The sequence below is a fragment of the Dipteris shenzhenensis genome, chromosome 3 (assembly GCF_047967505.1).
Source record: "Dipteris shenzhenensis isolate YYH24624 ecotype China chromosome 3, Dip_SZ_1.0, whole genome shotgun sequence".
Taxonomy (NCBI): Eukaryota; Viridiplantae; Streptophyta; class Polypodiopsida; order Gleicheniales; family Dipteridaceae; genus Dipteris; species Dipteris shenzhenensis.
In genome coordinates, this window is record NC_141598.1 from 29,815,788 (window position 1) to 29,831,577 (window position 15,790).

At 41.3% G+C, this 15,790-nt stretch overlaps 1 protein-coding gene across 3 annotated transcripts; it reads right to left on the minus strand.

Moving 5' to 3' along the window:
* Positions 1 to 1,903: 1,903 nt before the first annotated feature.
* Positions 1,904 to 12,917, minus strand: LOC147903636 (glycolate oxidase 1-like). Of its 3 annotated transcripts, none has more exons than XM_087400314.1 (12): positions 12,723 to 12,917; positions 12,159 to 12,392; positions 11,487 to 11,611; positions 11,368 to 11,414; positions 10,299 to 10,376; positions 9,137 to 9,261; positions 8,938 to 9,004; positions 3,328 to 3,390; positions 3,057 to 3,126; positions 2,860 to 2,960; positions 2,659 to 2,763; positions 1,904 to 2,476 (listed from the first exon to the last, which is right to left on the minus strand). In XM_087400314.1, the coding sequence occupies exons 2-12, from the start codon at positions 12,299 to 12,301 to the stop codon at positions 2,291 to 2,293; spliced, it is 1,110 nt and encodes a 369-aa protein (XP_087256440.1). In that variant the 5' UTR covers positions 12,302 to 12,392; positions 12,723 to 12,917; the 3' UTR covers positions 1,904 to 2,290. The 3 variants fall into 3 exon arrangements, with proteins under 3 accessions (XP_087256440.1, XP_087256430.1, XP_087256422.1); XM_087400304.1 differs by having other exon boundaries at positions 12,159 to 12,410; XM_087400296.1 differs by having other exon boundaries at positions 1,905 to 2,476; positions 12,159 to 12,389.
* Positions 12,918 to 15,790: the final 2,873 nt, after the last annotated feature.

Genomic DNA, 15,790 nt, shown 5'->3' on the forward strand with positions numbered 1-15,790 from the left:
TGAAGCTATGTTGAGCAATCCCTCCAATTGTGGATGCTTTTGGATGTACTATTCATGCGGCGTCGCTCTACTCTCTTCTTTCCCATTCCCTTTTCATTTGTTCATGTTTTCTTTGTTCTGTTGATCATGATGTTTGTGGTTTCATAAGTATGTAGACATGGTATCGCTATGTTCATTTTATCTTGTGTTCTATACACATGCCGCTTGTCCCAAATTGCATGTTCTTGGAATTCATGAAAGTAATTGTACAACTACTTCAATATAAGTCCTTCCTTCCCCTTTAAATAACCACCAAGACATACTATGGACCTCTCTTGGCATTACAGAAACATAACTAAGTTATGGATTTTCAGAAAACCGTTGAAAGCTACTCTCATAGTTTCCATCCTCTCTTAGGTTTCTTCAACCTCCTATGTCAAGATCCCATTAAATACTTAGAGAATTACATCAAAGAAGAGATATAAACAAGGCTAAAATTGTTATAACATGCGAACCACTCACGACATGAAGGTGTCTTCATTTAATCATGAATCTCCTAGTGAAGATCTATCTAGTAATACTCTATTGACTTCCTTTAGTTAGCTTCCAATATCCTCTTCACCAAACCACAAACTAGGAACCAAAACAGTGTGAGCTATTTGAAACTCACCACCAAACCGTAAAACTGTCAACTCCCTCGTAAGCACTACAGGTCACACAGGAAGCACATGACCTCACTCTAAATCAATGGACTTCCATGTCCCAATACCATGGGCGTCTCAACTAATACGGATACATCATCCTACTACCTGTAAGATCTACTATTCAAGTATTCATGAGTGTATCCCAATACCAAGCCCCCTTGTGCGAATACATATCCACAGTACATTGCCATGATTAGCATAGCCACTCCATTCCCTTCTAAACTTCCATCCAAAAACAACACATTGGTTGAGAATTCCTTTCCTAATCCATTGATTCCAACCCTTGGGTCTCTTTACATACTTAGCCATAATGAGCTCAAAGTCAGATTTTTCAGACATGCCATTTAAGACATTATGGAAAACCAAGGGCCAAGGCACTGTGTGCCTACATACACTTGATTTCTTCTAGCATGGTGAAGCGTACAAGGCATATAATGAACTTGATAGACGTCTCGAATAAATTTGAGTCGAAAACGATATGTAATACAATTTATTTGATCAATAAGTCTCCCACAAATGATCTAAGGAGACACTACAAGAACTTTCAAAAAATGAGACATGCAATGTCAAATAGGAGAGTGAAACTACTTGGCCTTTACCAAGTCAAACCTCTTGGCATTTATAGCCATTGATAATATCATCAATTAGATGACGATCATTTCCATGGGTTTTAAGGTTGATTTGCCAAAGATACAAAGGGGATAGGTTTACAGTCTATTAAGCTTTATCATATGATTAAAATAACTCATCTCCTTCCAATAACAAAACAGTCACAAGATTTTCTATTAGTAGAGCATAAACATGAAGCAAATATTTATCATTGTTGGAAGTTTTCTTTTGACAGCAAGAAAATTTTCCAATAAGAGTCAAAATCAAATCTCCTCTCATTGCTTGGAAGAGCTCATGGTAACATGCTCTATATCTCTACCATATGGAGGTCCTTTTCACTTGTCCCTCTACACCAATGCATTTAATTATGGTTGAAATACTTCAAATGTATCAAGCTAAAGATTGTGCTAAACATATTGAGATAAGAGAGTCCTTGGAAAATTCAAGTGGAAAATGTCTCTCAAAATTCACACAAAAAACTTTAACATAGTAAGACCATTTGTTCAGTTACCACCCCATGGTCAATTCTGAAAAGAATTGCAAGCTAGCGTATACATTAGAGGTAGCACAATGTTCCAGAGTGCACATCTAGGTGTTTCACTAATTGAGGGCATTGTTAAGTTCAATGAAATAAAAGATGGTCAAGGACATTTGCAAGAAAACCTGTACCTTCAAAAGTATTAAGATGCCATAAGTACAATCTGCTCACCAGCAATTACAGCGGGAGCAAATGTGGAGTATGACACTTCAGCTCACAAATTTATTGTTTAAGTTCGTCTTATTTTAAACCATCAATAAAACAAGAACAGTAGCAGCACTGCTGGTACTACATTTTCAATGACATAGTACATGCAATGATTGTCCGATGAAATCTCTGGGCATAGAACCACTATACAAATGCCAGATTCTTCATGTTTACTTCAATCAGTTGTGAGATTGATGGCACTGACCATACCCACATTCTCAATATGCTTTCTGTGAATACTCTTGTAAAGCAGCTACAACCTTGATGCACTATGGAGCAATTCAAATTCTGTTTTCACATGAGAACGGGTGATCTCCTTGACAGATGTGCACCCTGCCAATGCCATGGCTAGTTCCAATTCCTCCCGAAGCATGTCCAGTACCTTCTTTACACCTGCTTCCCCATCCACTGCCAGTGAAAAAACTACAGGTCTTCCAATCTGAAGGAACATGCCACGTAGATGTTACTTAATAATTTATTCTCATAAAACCATTTAACAAAGAAAGAGTATATCAGGAAAAACACAAGCCAAAGAGTGAATGGAATTGGAAGCCCCTATGTATTGACAACGTTATCTAACAACGTCAGCATCTCTTGGACATAAAAAGGAAGAGTCCTTACAAAGACACCAGATGCCCCCAGGGCTAAAGCTTTCAGCACATCTGTGCCTCTCCGCACTCCCCCATCAAGGAATACAGGCACTCTACCTTGGGCAGCTGCTACTACCTGAGAACAAAGCCTTCAAGTCAAGACAGCTCTGGAAAAATAACTCTCACAACAATAGAGAGCATTTTTGCAGTTCTGTGATGATAGGGATCGCACCTCTTCCAAAGCATTGATGGTAGCTGGAACATAGTCCAACTGACGTGCACCATGATTGGAGACTATGATGCCAGCAGCTCCACATTGAATAGCAAGCCTTGCTGTGACAATTAAAATGGTGGTTCCGAAGAAAATGAGAAAAAGAAAACATATTATAAACGCTACTCTACAAAAAGTAAAGAATTAGAAAACCTTACTGTCTTCTCCCGTGAGGACCCCCTTTACTAATATTGGTAACTTTGTGATTGTTTGCAACCACTTCACATCCTGCAAATGACCCAAGGGCATGAGCTTATGGCCCATCTATATAGATGAGAAATTCACCTTTACAAATAGCTTACCAAACTAGAGTTGCAAGACAGATGAACACCATATATCAAAATTGAACATAGGGAAAAAGATTTTCCTCTAATAAACCAAAAAATGATAATGTATTAACACTTTGCAAGAGGTAACGATGTTCTCTACCTGCCAACTAAGGGATCTATCAATTTGACCAGCAACGTACGAAGCAAGGCCAGAATCAGAAGTCTGCATGGAAAAAAGTTTAGAGCTTTAAAGAAGTAAAACCAGTATAAATTTGTTTGCAGAAATGCAGTCTGCCTATGATGTAAAACAAGTTGGCTCGGTAAATACAGAAATGCAAGGTCAAGCCAAACTGCAGGAGCCAAGAAATGCACGGCCAAGTCCAAGGAGTACAGAAATGGCGTGGCCAACTCCAACAAAAAACTGCTTACAGACAACTGAGTCAGCTACAACCAAGGTACAACAAGGGTTACAACCAAGGTACAACAAGGGCACATCTCAGAATCTGCCTTTCGAATATTGGGTACAGCAGGGAGGATCGAGTCCGTTCAAACCAGGTAAGCAAAGTGCAGACAAGGCCAAGAATGGCTGAGACCATGAGCAAGCAAACGAGGCTGAGGATGGCCAAGACACAAATGGGAAGAGCCCACCAAGCCCACAATAACTAGCTACCTCGTGCATCAAGCACACCCCTTAAAGAGTACGTGGAAGATAACAATGCAAGAATATAATGAACTGTGGAGCATCACCTGTTTGTTCTGTGACACACCCAAAGCTAAACATGACAAGGCTTACCACAAATAGAAACATAGGCAATAAAGTATGCTCATCTAAAGTACAAATCAGAGTGACCGGTTTACTCCAATGCCCTGCCTCAAGTGAACACCATTGACCCCTGGCACTATAGACAAGTTGGGCCAACCCTGAAGCCTGGGTGTGGAGTCCAGCCAGAAAGTCTTGTTGATTAGTGGCAGCCAAGCAAGTGGTCTTTAAGGCTCAGAAATGAGCCTCAAGACAGAAATGGAAGAAAGGCATCCAACCTCCCTGGAAGCAGCCTCGCCAATAGTGCAACAGGCCTTTGAGAAGCTACTTGTAGTGAGAAACCATGGACCCCTTCACCCCAAGAAGAACTCAGGTGTAACTCCCCAAGCCAAGCCAGCACCAAGTCCATCCCAGCCTTAGATCTCCTGCATCTACCCAAAAAGCTATTTCCTTGCTTCCACACCATCCCATTGACTTCCTTGAATACTCCCTGCGCCATGGAACATGGTTCCACTCAAACCTCCATTGTGGGTGCCCCGGAGAAAACTTGGGCAGAATGAAATCTCGATAACAACAAAGAGGCATCAGCACAAGGACACCTGGTACCATGAGGTTTACTGTTACAGAATCCAGGTTCATACATCTTAAATACGCTGAAGCATTTCTTGCATCAACACCTTGACAGTGATAAAACGTAGGCTTGTCAAGAGAGCTTTTGTCATGAGTCTTTGAGGCCTGTTTTTTGTATGAAGACTTGTTTCGAAGGAAAATATGGAATCCTTCTTTGGCACTTGACTTCTGTACATTGTAGCAAAGCATTGCCACGTTTTGACTATTCTCGAGAGTGCACAGCTTGATGCTCATTCTTAGAGTACAGAATTCTACAAAGTTGAATTCCACCATCACCTGGGTACATACATGTTGATTCGCTACCAAGATGCAATTCCACACAAAGGTGTGAGTGTATGAGGACTTGTTTGGAAGAACAATATGAAATCCTTCTTTGACACTTGACTTCAAAATGAGCTAACTTTTTTTTTTTGAAAAACTTAAGGTAAGACATATTTAGCACGCAAAGCAATGCTTATGTCAACATCAGTGCCCAAGCATAAGTACCTATACTGGGTTTCTAAAGACCCTCAAAGTCTATACAAACAAACCATACAAACCATACAAACAAGCCATACCAATTAAGCACAATGTAGACATATTGATGCCATTTCAAAATATCATCTTTTTTCTCTCCAGAACTTCAACTAATCATTTTGTGTTTCTTTCACAAAACAATATATTCGACCCTTGCATGGATGCCTATATACATACTATTTGACTATGTGCTCCAGCCTCCTTTGAAACGCATGCTTGGGATGTAAAGCGACAAGCATAGCAGTAGAACATATAAGACGCAAAAACAGTGCGCTCTGCTCAGCCTCGACCCCTGCTTGTGCATGCCATACTCATACCCACAACCTTCTCTCATCCTCCATTCCTCCCTCCTGCATAAGCTTCCAGTGCTGGTAGCCAGTGCAGACTTGTTCTTTAACTGCTGGGACTCAAGAGATTGCACCTTTCGCTGGCCTTGTTCGCCCCTTTGCTTGCTATGACGACCAGACCAAGGGGTGGTCTTCTAGACAGCCATAGTCTATAGCTATGAGGGGTTCCTCCTTGACCTTCGCCACCCTTCAATCCTTTCCCCTCCTTTCCTTCCCGTTCTCCCCTTTTGAGCTGCCCTGTAGCTTTCTCTCTCTTTCAATACATTCACCTCAAAACATCTTTCTCTGTGATAGATGTTGCAAAAGTCATATTTCCTATGTGACTGACTAGCTCACTACTAGCAGCACTTACATACCACCTCAAAGCACCCTTCCTTTTGAAACTGCAATGCTCCTCTTCATCCCACATAGCTCATTCCTTTGCAATTCCAAACCTTGAGGCTAATTTCTTCTTTCAACTCTCAATCTTGTGGCTCTTCTTGTCTGATCACAGGACTTTCCCTTCATGCTTAACCCATACCACATTCTATTCTTTCGTCTTTGATGCATTGAGATCATTGACGGGTCTTTTAGCACACATCCCTATATCATATGTACACATTGACAATTTGCGATTCAAGCCAAATAAATGCTAGAAAGTTCAATCATATTGAGGAATCAGTTGATTGTATAATCCACCACACTGATTTCAGAATAACCTAGACAGCTATCATGTTTAATAGATGGTTCTATTCTTTGAAGGGGATAAAAAGCAGTAGAGATGTAATCCTAGTTCTCTGCTTTACGTTGATCTAGTCATGTTGGACAAGAATAGACTCGCTGAAAAGGGGTGTGTAGGTGGTATGAACTGGGTGGAAAAATCATGAGAGAGGAGACTTGAAGAGAGGGAAGCAATGAAATTGAATAGAGAATGAAATGAGGCCCTTACATATCCAGAACCCTGACAATCTTGACAACAAACAATCAACCCAAACTTGCCAAGCATAGAGCTGATGAACGTAGTCCCCCAAGTTGCAAGAGCAAAAACTTCAAGAAACAAAAGGCAGAAAACTACATGATGGTTACAAAGCTACTCTTTCAAGTTTCAGCTTCACTAAAAGAGGTCAGCTTATCTCCCATAGATCAAGCAAACTACCTCAGTAGAAGAAATACTCAAATCCTTGGAAAAGAAATGAAACAAAACATGTAAGCATGTGCACATGAAAAATAGCACCTACTGTGTAAAAAGGATCCTGACTACTGATTTAAAAAAACATCAAGAGAGTGATTGATCAGACCACCTCAGAAAGAGCAAATACCTTGGAGGAGAATGCCCACCCTGGAAGAACAATACTAAATCCAGTTACCAACAAGCCTTTATATACTGAGGTGCAATACTAAAACTCTGGAATTAATGCCTCCACCTTTTCAAGAGCCAAAACCAGCAGCACTCCGAACCTTCTGGAAAAACGAACACCCACTGACTACCACTAAACATGACCCAAGGGTGTGGACCAACATTCAAGACAAACCCTGCTAGAGACAAGTCCGATTTAGGAAAAAAAACTGCACAAGCAGAAGATTAGGGTATCGACACAAAAGAAAAAGAATGAAGGGTAGCTGTACCACAAGCTCCCATCTGTTGAAGACTGAAAGCCTGTGTGACTGAAGGATGCCATATCAAAGCAGTAGGGCCAATACTGCAAGAAGAAAAATGAAGAAGAAAACCCTAAGAATTGAAGAAAGCATTTTAAGAGGGTGCACAGGGAGGGGGGAGGGGAGGGTTTTCTGCCAGGCAGACAAGGTTCAGCCAATTGGGAGCAAGCTGGTATGGCTGATGGAGACAATGGCAAGCGAGACATGAGGGACAAGACACAAAGGAAGGATCCGATGGCAGTACAAGAGAATCAACCTTCTGAAACTTTCCTTGGTGGATATGCATGTGTGCATGCACATGCATGAGGACACATGTGCGCACGCAACACACACACACACACACATACTTTTTTTCGTGAAATAGATTTATCCATGGACCAAAAAAAAAGAACAGGTTTTTGCACGTGGCAATTTGTAGTAGGAGAAGTTAGGAAATGCTACCATGTGCCACCCTTGGACTCTTGGAATTTTACGGACTCATGTACCACAAGCTCTTGGACTACTACCCTTGGAATCTTAGACTACCATGGGCTCTTGGACTACTTCCCTTGGAATACAGCCCTTGATCTACCACAAGCTCTTGGACTACCACCCTTGGACTCTTAGACTAGACTACCACAAGGCTTTGGACTACCACCCTTGGATTAGGCTACCACCACGATCTATGCCACATACCACCCTTGGACTCCTGGGCTATATAACTAGATGAATCCGGGAACATGCCCAAACTCATACTCTAAACACAACACAGTGAGCAATTTGAATCTCATGATAGTCACTTATAAGGTTGAAAACCATTAACTCCATCATGCATTGTAGGGACTAGCTACTATAACATCCCCACCAACATCAGCAACGCCCAAGAGTGGGTCTAGTTCATAGTACAAACATATGCTCTCACAGTCACCATGTCTTGGACTTTTGGACTACCATTACCTCTTAGGCTACCACCTTTGTGCTCTTGGACTTTTGTGGATTCGTGTACTACTGCAAGCTCTTGGACTACGTGTGGTAAAAGTTCGTCTAGAGGAATCCAAGAACATACCCAAACTCATCCTCTAAAAACACAACACCATGGGCAATTTCACTCTCTTGATAGTCACTCACAAGGTTGAAAACCATTAACTTCATTACACATAGCCAGAACCAGCTACTATGACATCCCCATGTCATCATTGCCCAACAATGAGGGTAGACCATAGTATAAACATATGCGCTCACATATACAAATCTACACACACTGACCCATACTTGAGCATACATATATATAAAGGTCTTTATACAAAGTTTTGTCAATACTCCGGAGGTGAAGGTTAGGCTCAACCGCGACAAACACTAATACTAAGTCTCTTCCAACTAAATCCAAGTAAAAGATCGGTTAGACGATCTAACTGAGTCCTACGGATCACTTTAGATAAAAAGAAGCCAAGTACGGACCAAAACCAGACAAGGTGAAGTTCGCATGTCTCTTCATACGGTGGGATCAATCTCTAGATGAATATTGGAACGTTCCCGAACTCAATATTGGAACGTTCCCGAACTCATCCTCTAAAATCACAACACATAGTGCAGTTTCAATTTCATGATAGTCACTCACACGTTGAAAATCATAAACTCCATCCCACATAGCAGGGACAAACTTCTATGACATCCCCACCAACTTTATCAACATATAAATGTCAATATACACATATGTGTGTCTATGTGTGTGCAAACAATATACTCTAAACACTATGCTCTTTTAAGTTTCCTGAAATTATGTGCAAAAGTGAATCTATCCATACTTTCATAAGACTATCATATATCCACCATACAATTTCGGGATTCTTTCAGAAGCAAAGGCACAATTCAAAGATAATCTGCCTCAAAATAAGACTATCACCTTGTCCATCTTTCCCAAGTCCAACCCCTCAAAGTTCTTTAGAGTCAAATGTGGCGGTAGAACAAACCTGTAAAAGGCATAAAAAGCCCAAGTCTCATGTTAACAATATCGTAAGCTTTGCTTAATCCCAATAAAAAACAAACGAATACAGGGATCAATAGAAAATTTGCAACAAGAAAAAAAATATAGAGTGTCCTACCTATTTTTAATATCAGCCTCTCTTCGTCCCAAGCGAGGTGTGTCCACAGTGAGGGCAATTGCCTTGAAACCAGCCCTTTCAGCTCTACGAACAAGCTGAGCCACCACATGTCGGTCCTTGTAAACCTGATTTCACAGAATTCTAAACCATTGGATATCAAAGAAGCCTGTAACTTCAAGCAAAGCAAGAAAATGAAAGGCCCAAAGAACTAAAATAGTAGTTACGCATATTACCAAGATGGAAGTTAAGAACCTGCCCAAACTCTTGTAAAGCAAAACAGAACATGCAGTTTAGAAGTCACCACAAAACTAGAACCATCAACTTCATTATGCATAGGGGATTGCCTACGATTACATCAGTAGATTCATCAGTTCCCATGAGATGGTAATCCGTGTAGCTACACATATTACCTGGATGAAAGTTAAGAACCTGCCCAAACTCTTGTAAAGCAAAACCAAACATGCAATTTTGAAGTCACCACGAAACTACAACCATCAACTTCATCACGCATAGGGGACTACCTACCATACATCAACATATTCATCAGTTTCCAAGGGTTAATAATCCATATAGATACCCTCAAAGAAGTAATGCATGCCCATACTGATATTCACAAACTGTTATACAAGACGAAATGAGCAGAAACAGCTTCAACGTTGTCAGTCACTACAACACAACAAATTATTACTATGACAGCCCCAACTTCATAACAAGTAATGTACAAGAAAACAAGCAAATACTGTTGCTTGCAAACTCATTATAAAAAATTAATTTAGCTGAAAAAGCTATTACTTTAACAGTCCCAACCTCATGTGTCCAATAATGGCTCTTGGACCAAGTTCTCTTGGACTATCTCATCATCAAGTAGAACAGACTAGCATACATTAAATAACATAATTTTGTATAGGTTCTGGAACAAAGGGCTAAGTCACTCATCATGAAGGCAGGCTATAGAGGGGAAGTTACTTGTACAACATTAGCTTATTGAGAATTCACCCATCCAAGTTGAAAAATGACTGCATAGCCTTTGATGTGGGATTGCATACAACTCGAGAAATTTAAAACAACATAGAATCAGACTTTGTAAGCCATATGCCAGTATAATAATTGACAACAGAAAATCCGAAAACCACAGTCTAATATTCTATCTTTAAAAACTCACATAAAGCTGGAAGAAACGGATTCCAGGACCAGTTGCAGCAACTTCTTCAACACTACTGGTTGCCCAAGAAGAGAGTGTCTGCATCAGAAGGAAAAGTAAATTGAAAACATGAAAATTCAACAAAAACGGAGGCAGACATTAAAATATAAGAAGCTCTACCATACTGAACTCTAAATCATCAGTTCATGAATGCCGAGCCAACAATTCCAACAGCCACATTGAAGATGCAACAACTTCGTCCTACATATTTTTTTCAGGAAAGTTTAACTTCCTACAGATCCAACCATACCAAAAGACTCAAGGAAACATATATTACACCTCTTGGAACTCGATCCATAGGGATAGACTACTGCATCACAAGTCTAACCGCCTTCCAGATAAGCCACAGTCACATTCACGGAGGAGCGTTAAACACGTCATCTATTTTTTCAAAAGATAATAATAATTCCTTTCCAGAAACTCTACAAAGAGGTGTTTTTCCAAAGTGAGCAATGGACTGTAGGAAAGACCCATGCTAGAAAGAGTTGCATTTTACCAAATTCAAATTCAGATAAGCCAGAACGTCTAATATGCTGTTTCTAAACCTCAACTTATTCCATCTCTCTTTATAGATAGCCTTAAATGCCATGACTGACATTTGGCCAACTTCTAGAGGCCAGGGTTGTCATAGGATGAACAAAATCTCCCTAACTCAAGGTGCTTGATCTTGATTACATCTACAGATCAAAAGGGTTCTGAATGATTAAGGATAATGCACATTCTGAATGATTTACAATCTCGATCACAATATAAACAAAGATGGATCTTAAAAATGAAGTGCGAACACCTGTAGCTAAGCATATATAACGCAGAAAAGCCAGAACACATTGAGGTAGATGTGGCAAAGCTAGGAATACAGTGAGTCCAAGGACACTTAAAAATATTGCAATCATGTTCATCATCTGGGTAAGAACCTGTGCGATGGACGAATGAGTTCTCTCTTGTTAAAGAAAGATTCACCATTGAAACAACAAGTTCCATATGACTATTAAAGCGGTACAGTCCTTGCATTACAATTGTGGTTACTTACCATAATTGAGCCAGCAGCTGATACAGCTCTCGCAGTTGCCAGCTCACCTGAAAAGTTGTGGCTTAGAATGATTGAAAGGACAAGCAGCAAAACACCCAAAAAGTTATTGTCTTTATTACCTTCTGGATGGGCCATTTTCTGCATTGCAGTGGGAGCTACCATAATTGGCATGGAAATCTTGAATCCCAAAATGGTTGTAGTCAAATCAACTTTAGACACATCAATAAGAATGCGAGGGCGAAACCTGCAGTAACAATTCATAGTCAATCAAAGCTTTTTTATTGCAAGTGACCATGTTCTCCTAATTGCAAGCCCTTAGCAACCCGTAATGACAACAATAATACAATGATACACTTAAGCTTATACGAGAGAAGGTTAAGTTTTCCAATGAGGATGCTGCTCATCTTCCAAATAGGAGATTCTGAATGAGAAGCGAAAAATAATAGTTGCACTCATTTAAGAGGTCAGAGTGAAATGCTCAGTTGAAAAGGGAGTAAATCAATTAGGCAATCAGACGTTATAATATCGTGTAATGCATCGTCTAGGAGTTCGACAAATACAACTCAAAACACGGATTACAATAGACAATATAGTAGACAAGAATTATTATATCTACTCTAGTCATCGTCTATTGGCAAGCCAAGTGTAACTTTGTCGCACTATAGCCTTCCGAGACATCCTAACGGTTTAACAACACCAAAATCCCCAAATCTGAAGCTGAAGTTTTCAAAACAATTGTAATTATTAGAGAACAGCAATATCGATAGACAGCTGGCTAAAGTAACGCTTACCATATCCTCTCAAAGGCGTGTCTGTTGTCCTTCAATGTATATTGGTCCTCGGCACCAGAAGCATAGTAGTCATACACCATTTTCGGCAGTTTTTCCTTTGCCAATACATCATATTCGGACACATTGACCACCATGGTAGACATTGCTCTACGTCGAATGTCCTCAACTAAACTTCCTAGCTCGTTGATGTCAATCTACCATCGAAGGAGCGCAGTTCAAGAAAGAGCGTCACTGCTTCACAGATTTCAACGCCTGTTAATGCGACATGATTTTCTTTGCAGAGTCGGAAAACAACTAGAGAAAGCAGATAGCAGGAACTAGAGCAAGTAGAGCAACACAATCAAGGAGATAGCAGCGTCAATAGGTTGAAATGAACCGTCAACACACAAAACAAGGCCGTTGGCAACTTCTGCAAAGAGTCTGAACTACCAAACTACTCGGCAGCTGACGTAAACCGCCCAGGAGTGGTATAAAATCTGCTACAAAAGGAGACTTGACAAACGTGGTGAAGCAAAGTTCAGAGGGGCAAAAAGAGCTCCGAGGGTCTGCGGGAAAAGGCAGTACCTGAAGGCGGGGACGAGGGTGGTGATACTACAAATGGGCAGCCATCGGAGCAAGCAAAGTAAGCGGCATAACAAATGGGCGATGATGGGATGGGAAGAGGAGGAGGAGAAGATGAGGGTGAGGAGAAGATAATAACAATAATAATGAAAGGAGCAGAAAATTGTGGTCCGCAAAAATTCAAGCGTCGGAGGATGGCTATAGACAAAGGGGAGGTCCCAGCGATCTGGTTCAATCCTGGTCGATCTGTGGGTGGTGAGCGAGAGATGGAGGGAAGCAGGTCGAATGGGGAGCGGCCTCGTGGACTGGCGACGCAGAAGTTGGAAAGTTGGCTTTTTTCTAAAGTTTCTTTCGTGCAAAGCTTTGGAGTTTACAGCTTTGCATGGTTGAATATATAATCAATCGATCGCCACCGCTCGATCTTCACCCTTGGATTCTATCGTCCATTCGTCACGCCCACCAATCATTAACTCGTTACAGTACAAACAATTCGATCTCAAACTCTTCGCGAATCTACCGGACTCATTTTATCGCCGCCCGCTGTGCACAAGCTTTGGAGCTTGCATGGTTTGAATCAAATCAATCGCCACCGCTCGATCTTCACCCTTGGATTCCATCGTCTCCATCCGTCACGCCCACCTCACCACCCAATCTTTTTAAACAGTTTAACTCGTCGATCTTCTCTCATCTTTGGGTGAGTCTTCCCGAATCCTCCACTGCCATCCATGACACCATCGCTCTCCTCCTCTAGATATAATCAAGACCACCACCACAAGGGCTTCTTTCCACATAGGGCCGTGCGCTGGCAGTGCGAGCAGATGGGTGGCAAAACGAGTCCGCAGAATTTTGGTGGATCCTCTCTTTGCACTGAAAGCTGCGACAAACACCTCATGTATCTGCCCAAATGAGTGCACCTGAATGCGATGGGGGTTGCGAGCAGATGCATGGCAAAAAGAGTCCACAAAATTTTTGTTTTTTGCACCAAAAGCTGAAAGAGACCTCAAGTGTCAGCTGAATCTACACAAATGTGTGCACGATCTACCCTGCATGGATCCTGCAAACCTTAGAGTTTCCATCGATTGAACAATCAATCCTTTCACTTCCCCACCACTCGATCTTGGCCCTTGGATTCCATCATGAATTAATTGTTAACTCATTGTATAATTCCATCCTCTTTCAACTTTTGGCGAATCTATCGAAATCCTTCACCATATCCATCAATGTCACCATTGCTCCATCCCTTAGATCCTACCTTTGGAATCAGACCGCCACGTTTTCCTTAGACTCAATGCACACAACGCCAAGAATGCGTGGTTGGTGACTGGTTTTGGAGGCGGGCACACATTTCAAGGCCTATTTCGAGCACATTGATGCGCACATTGGCAGTTCGATTCTGGAGGGTGCAGATTTGAGCATTTGTGTGCCATTACTCCTCGTAGTTGCCATGTGGCTCCTACTCTCTCCAACCAATGAAAATTGGCCACCTGCAACTCTGCAGCTCACATAGAGCTCCCTACAAGTAGTCACATGGTCCAGTAAGCTCCATCAGATGCATTAAAGGCATCGTGATTTCAATTCACGCGAAATAAAATCATTTAGGGTTTGAGAGTCGCACCAAGGACGCATTCTCAATCTCATGTGCACTAACCCCCTTACCCATGCTCCGCTCCACCAAACTATAGCTCTACTAGCAACCAGTCTCCACTTGCTCTAAAGTAGCAAATCTAGGGCCAACTTCCCTGTGCATGCTAGTGGTGCTCACCCAATCCACAAGGAAAAATTGGGCCCCATAGAGTATTGATGATGGCTCGATTATAATCCCTAGTAGTCCAATGCCAACCCAGCTCAACATTCCACCCCTAGATTGGCATATCTGGTTGAGATTTTTGTTAGAGATCCCATAAGTCCAAAGAAGGGCTAAGTAGGTGTCAGCTAGTGCAACCAGGAATGGAAGGTTTTTAGCATCGACTTCAAACACACAAGGATGTGATTTCCCCTTTCATCTCTTCCACCCAATCGACGAGCTCCCCAACGCTAAACTAGCGACTCGAGGAGATCCTCTAACCTACTCGATGATCCTATCTAGCAAAGGGGCATTGCTCACATCTGTAAAAGCGGCAAGAAGGCATTTCTTATTAGAGTGAGGGTTGCAAGAGAAATTGACAATATGACACTATAGGATTCATCAATAATCATATGAGAAAATAGTGAAGACTAAGTACAAGATTGGGTCCAATCCGTCCCCTTTAAATGGTGGAAGTACTTATATTTGTATTGAAAAGAAAAGGCGCCAAACATTTCATACTAAAAATAAGCGCACACAAAAATATCCCTTCTCCACAATTTGGACTTACAAACATAACTCAATGAATCTGAGATAATCTAGGGCTTGGTATTAAAAAGCAAAGGAGCCAAAAATGGCACACTAAAAAAATCCCTTTTCTAGAAGGACTCTCTAATTACCTTGCAAAAACACTCGTTGATAACGCAAGGCTTTGTATGTTGAAATGAGAGCAATAGCTCATACAAGAATGGGAGAACATGGTATTTATGTGCATCCTCAATCATGGTTTAGCCCATAAGAATTAAAAGTTGGATACTTGGACAAAGTGACCTCCATTTCCGAGCCCCTCTCTTCCCTCTTGCATGCACACTACACCTTCCCTCAACGCGCACACCTCTTGCACCCCATTCTCCCCACCCCCCTTTCATGGAGGGTTGTGTTTGGCTAAATGGAGAGGGGGTAATCTCCACTAAAGGATTCAGGAAATCTTGAATAAGGCTATGCCTGAGGGTTTCCCACAAGAAATCTTGAATAAGGCTATGACTAAGGGTTTCCCCCAAGAACTAGAAGATGGAAGAAGATCCTAAATGCTACGAGGAGCCAAAAGCAAGTAATGTTGGCATGTATCGGAGTGCAAGATATGTGTTGTGATGTGGTAGAATGAGTTTGATTCTCACATTACATGAGAAGAACTACAGAGCTATGCTGCAAGTAGAAAAACAAACAAATAAATTATGAATAACTCTCTCTCTCTAAAAGAAGGGATACTAAGGCAAGAAAAAGTAGA

Excerpts from the sequence above, each read along its gene's own strand:
- LOC147903636 (XM_087400314.1), bottom strand. The coding sequence starts at position 12,301 with ATGTCTACCATGGTGGTCAATGTGTCCGAATATGATGTATTGGCAAAG. Across the intron at positions 9,262-10,298 it reads TCCGTTTCTTCCAGCTTTAT|GTTTACAAGGACCGACATGT; the intron begins GTGAGTTTTTAA and ends CTGTGAAATCAG. Across the intron at positions 3,391-8,937 it reads ACTTGGGAAAGATGGACAAG|ACTTCTGATTCTGGCCTTGC; the intron begins GTGATAGTCTTA and ends TTTTCCATGCAG.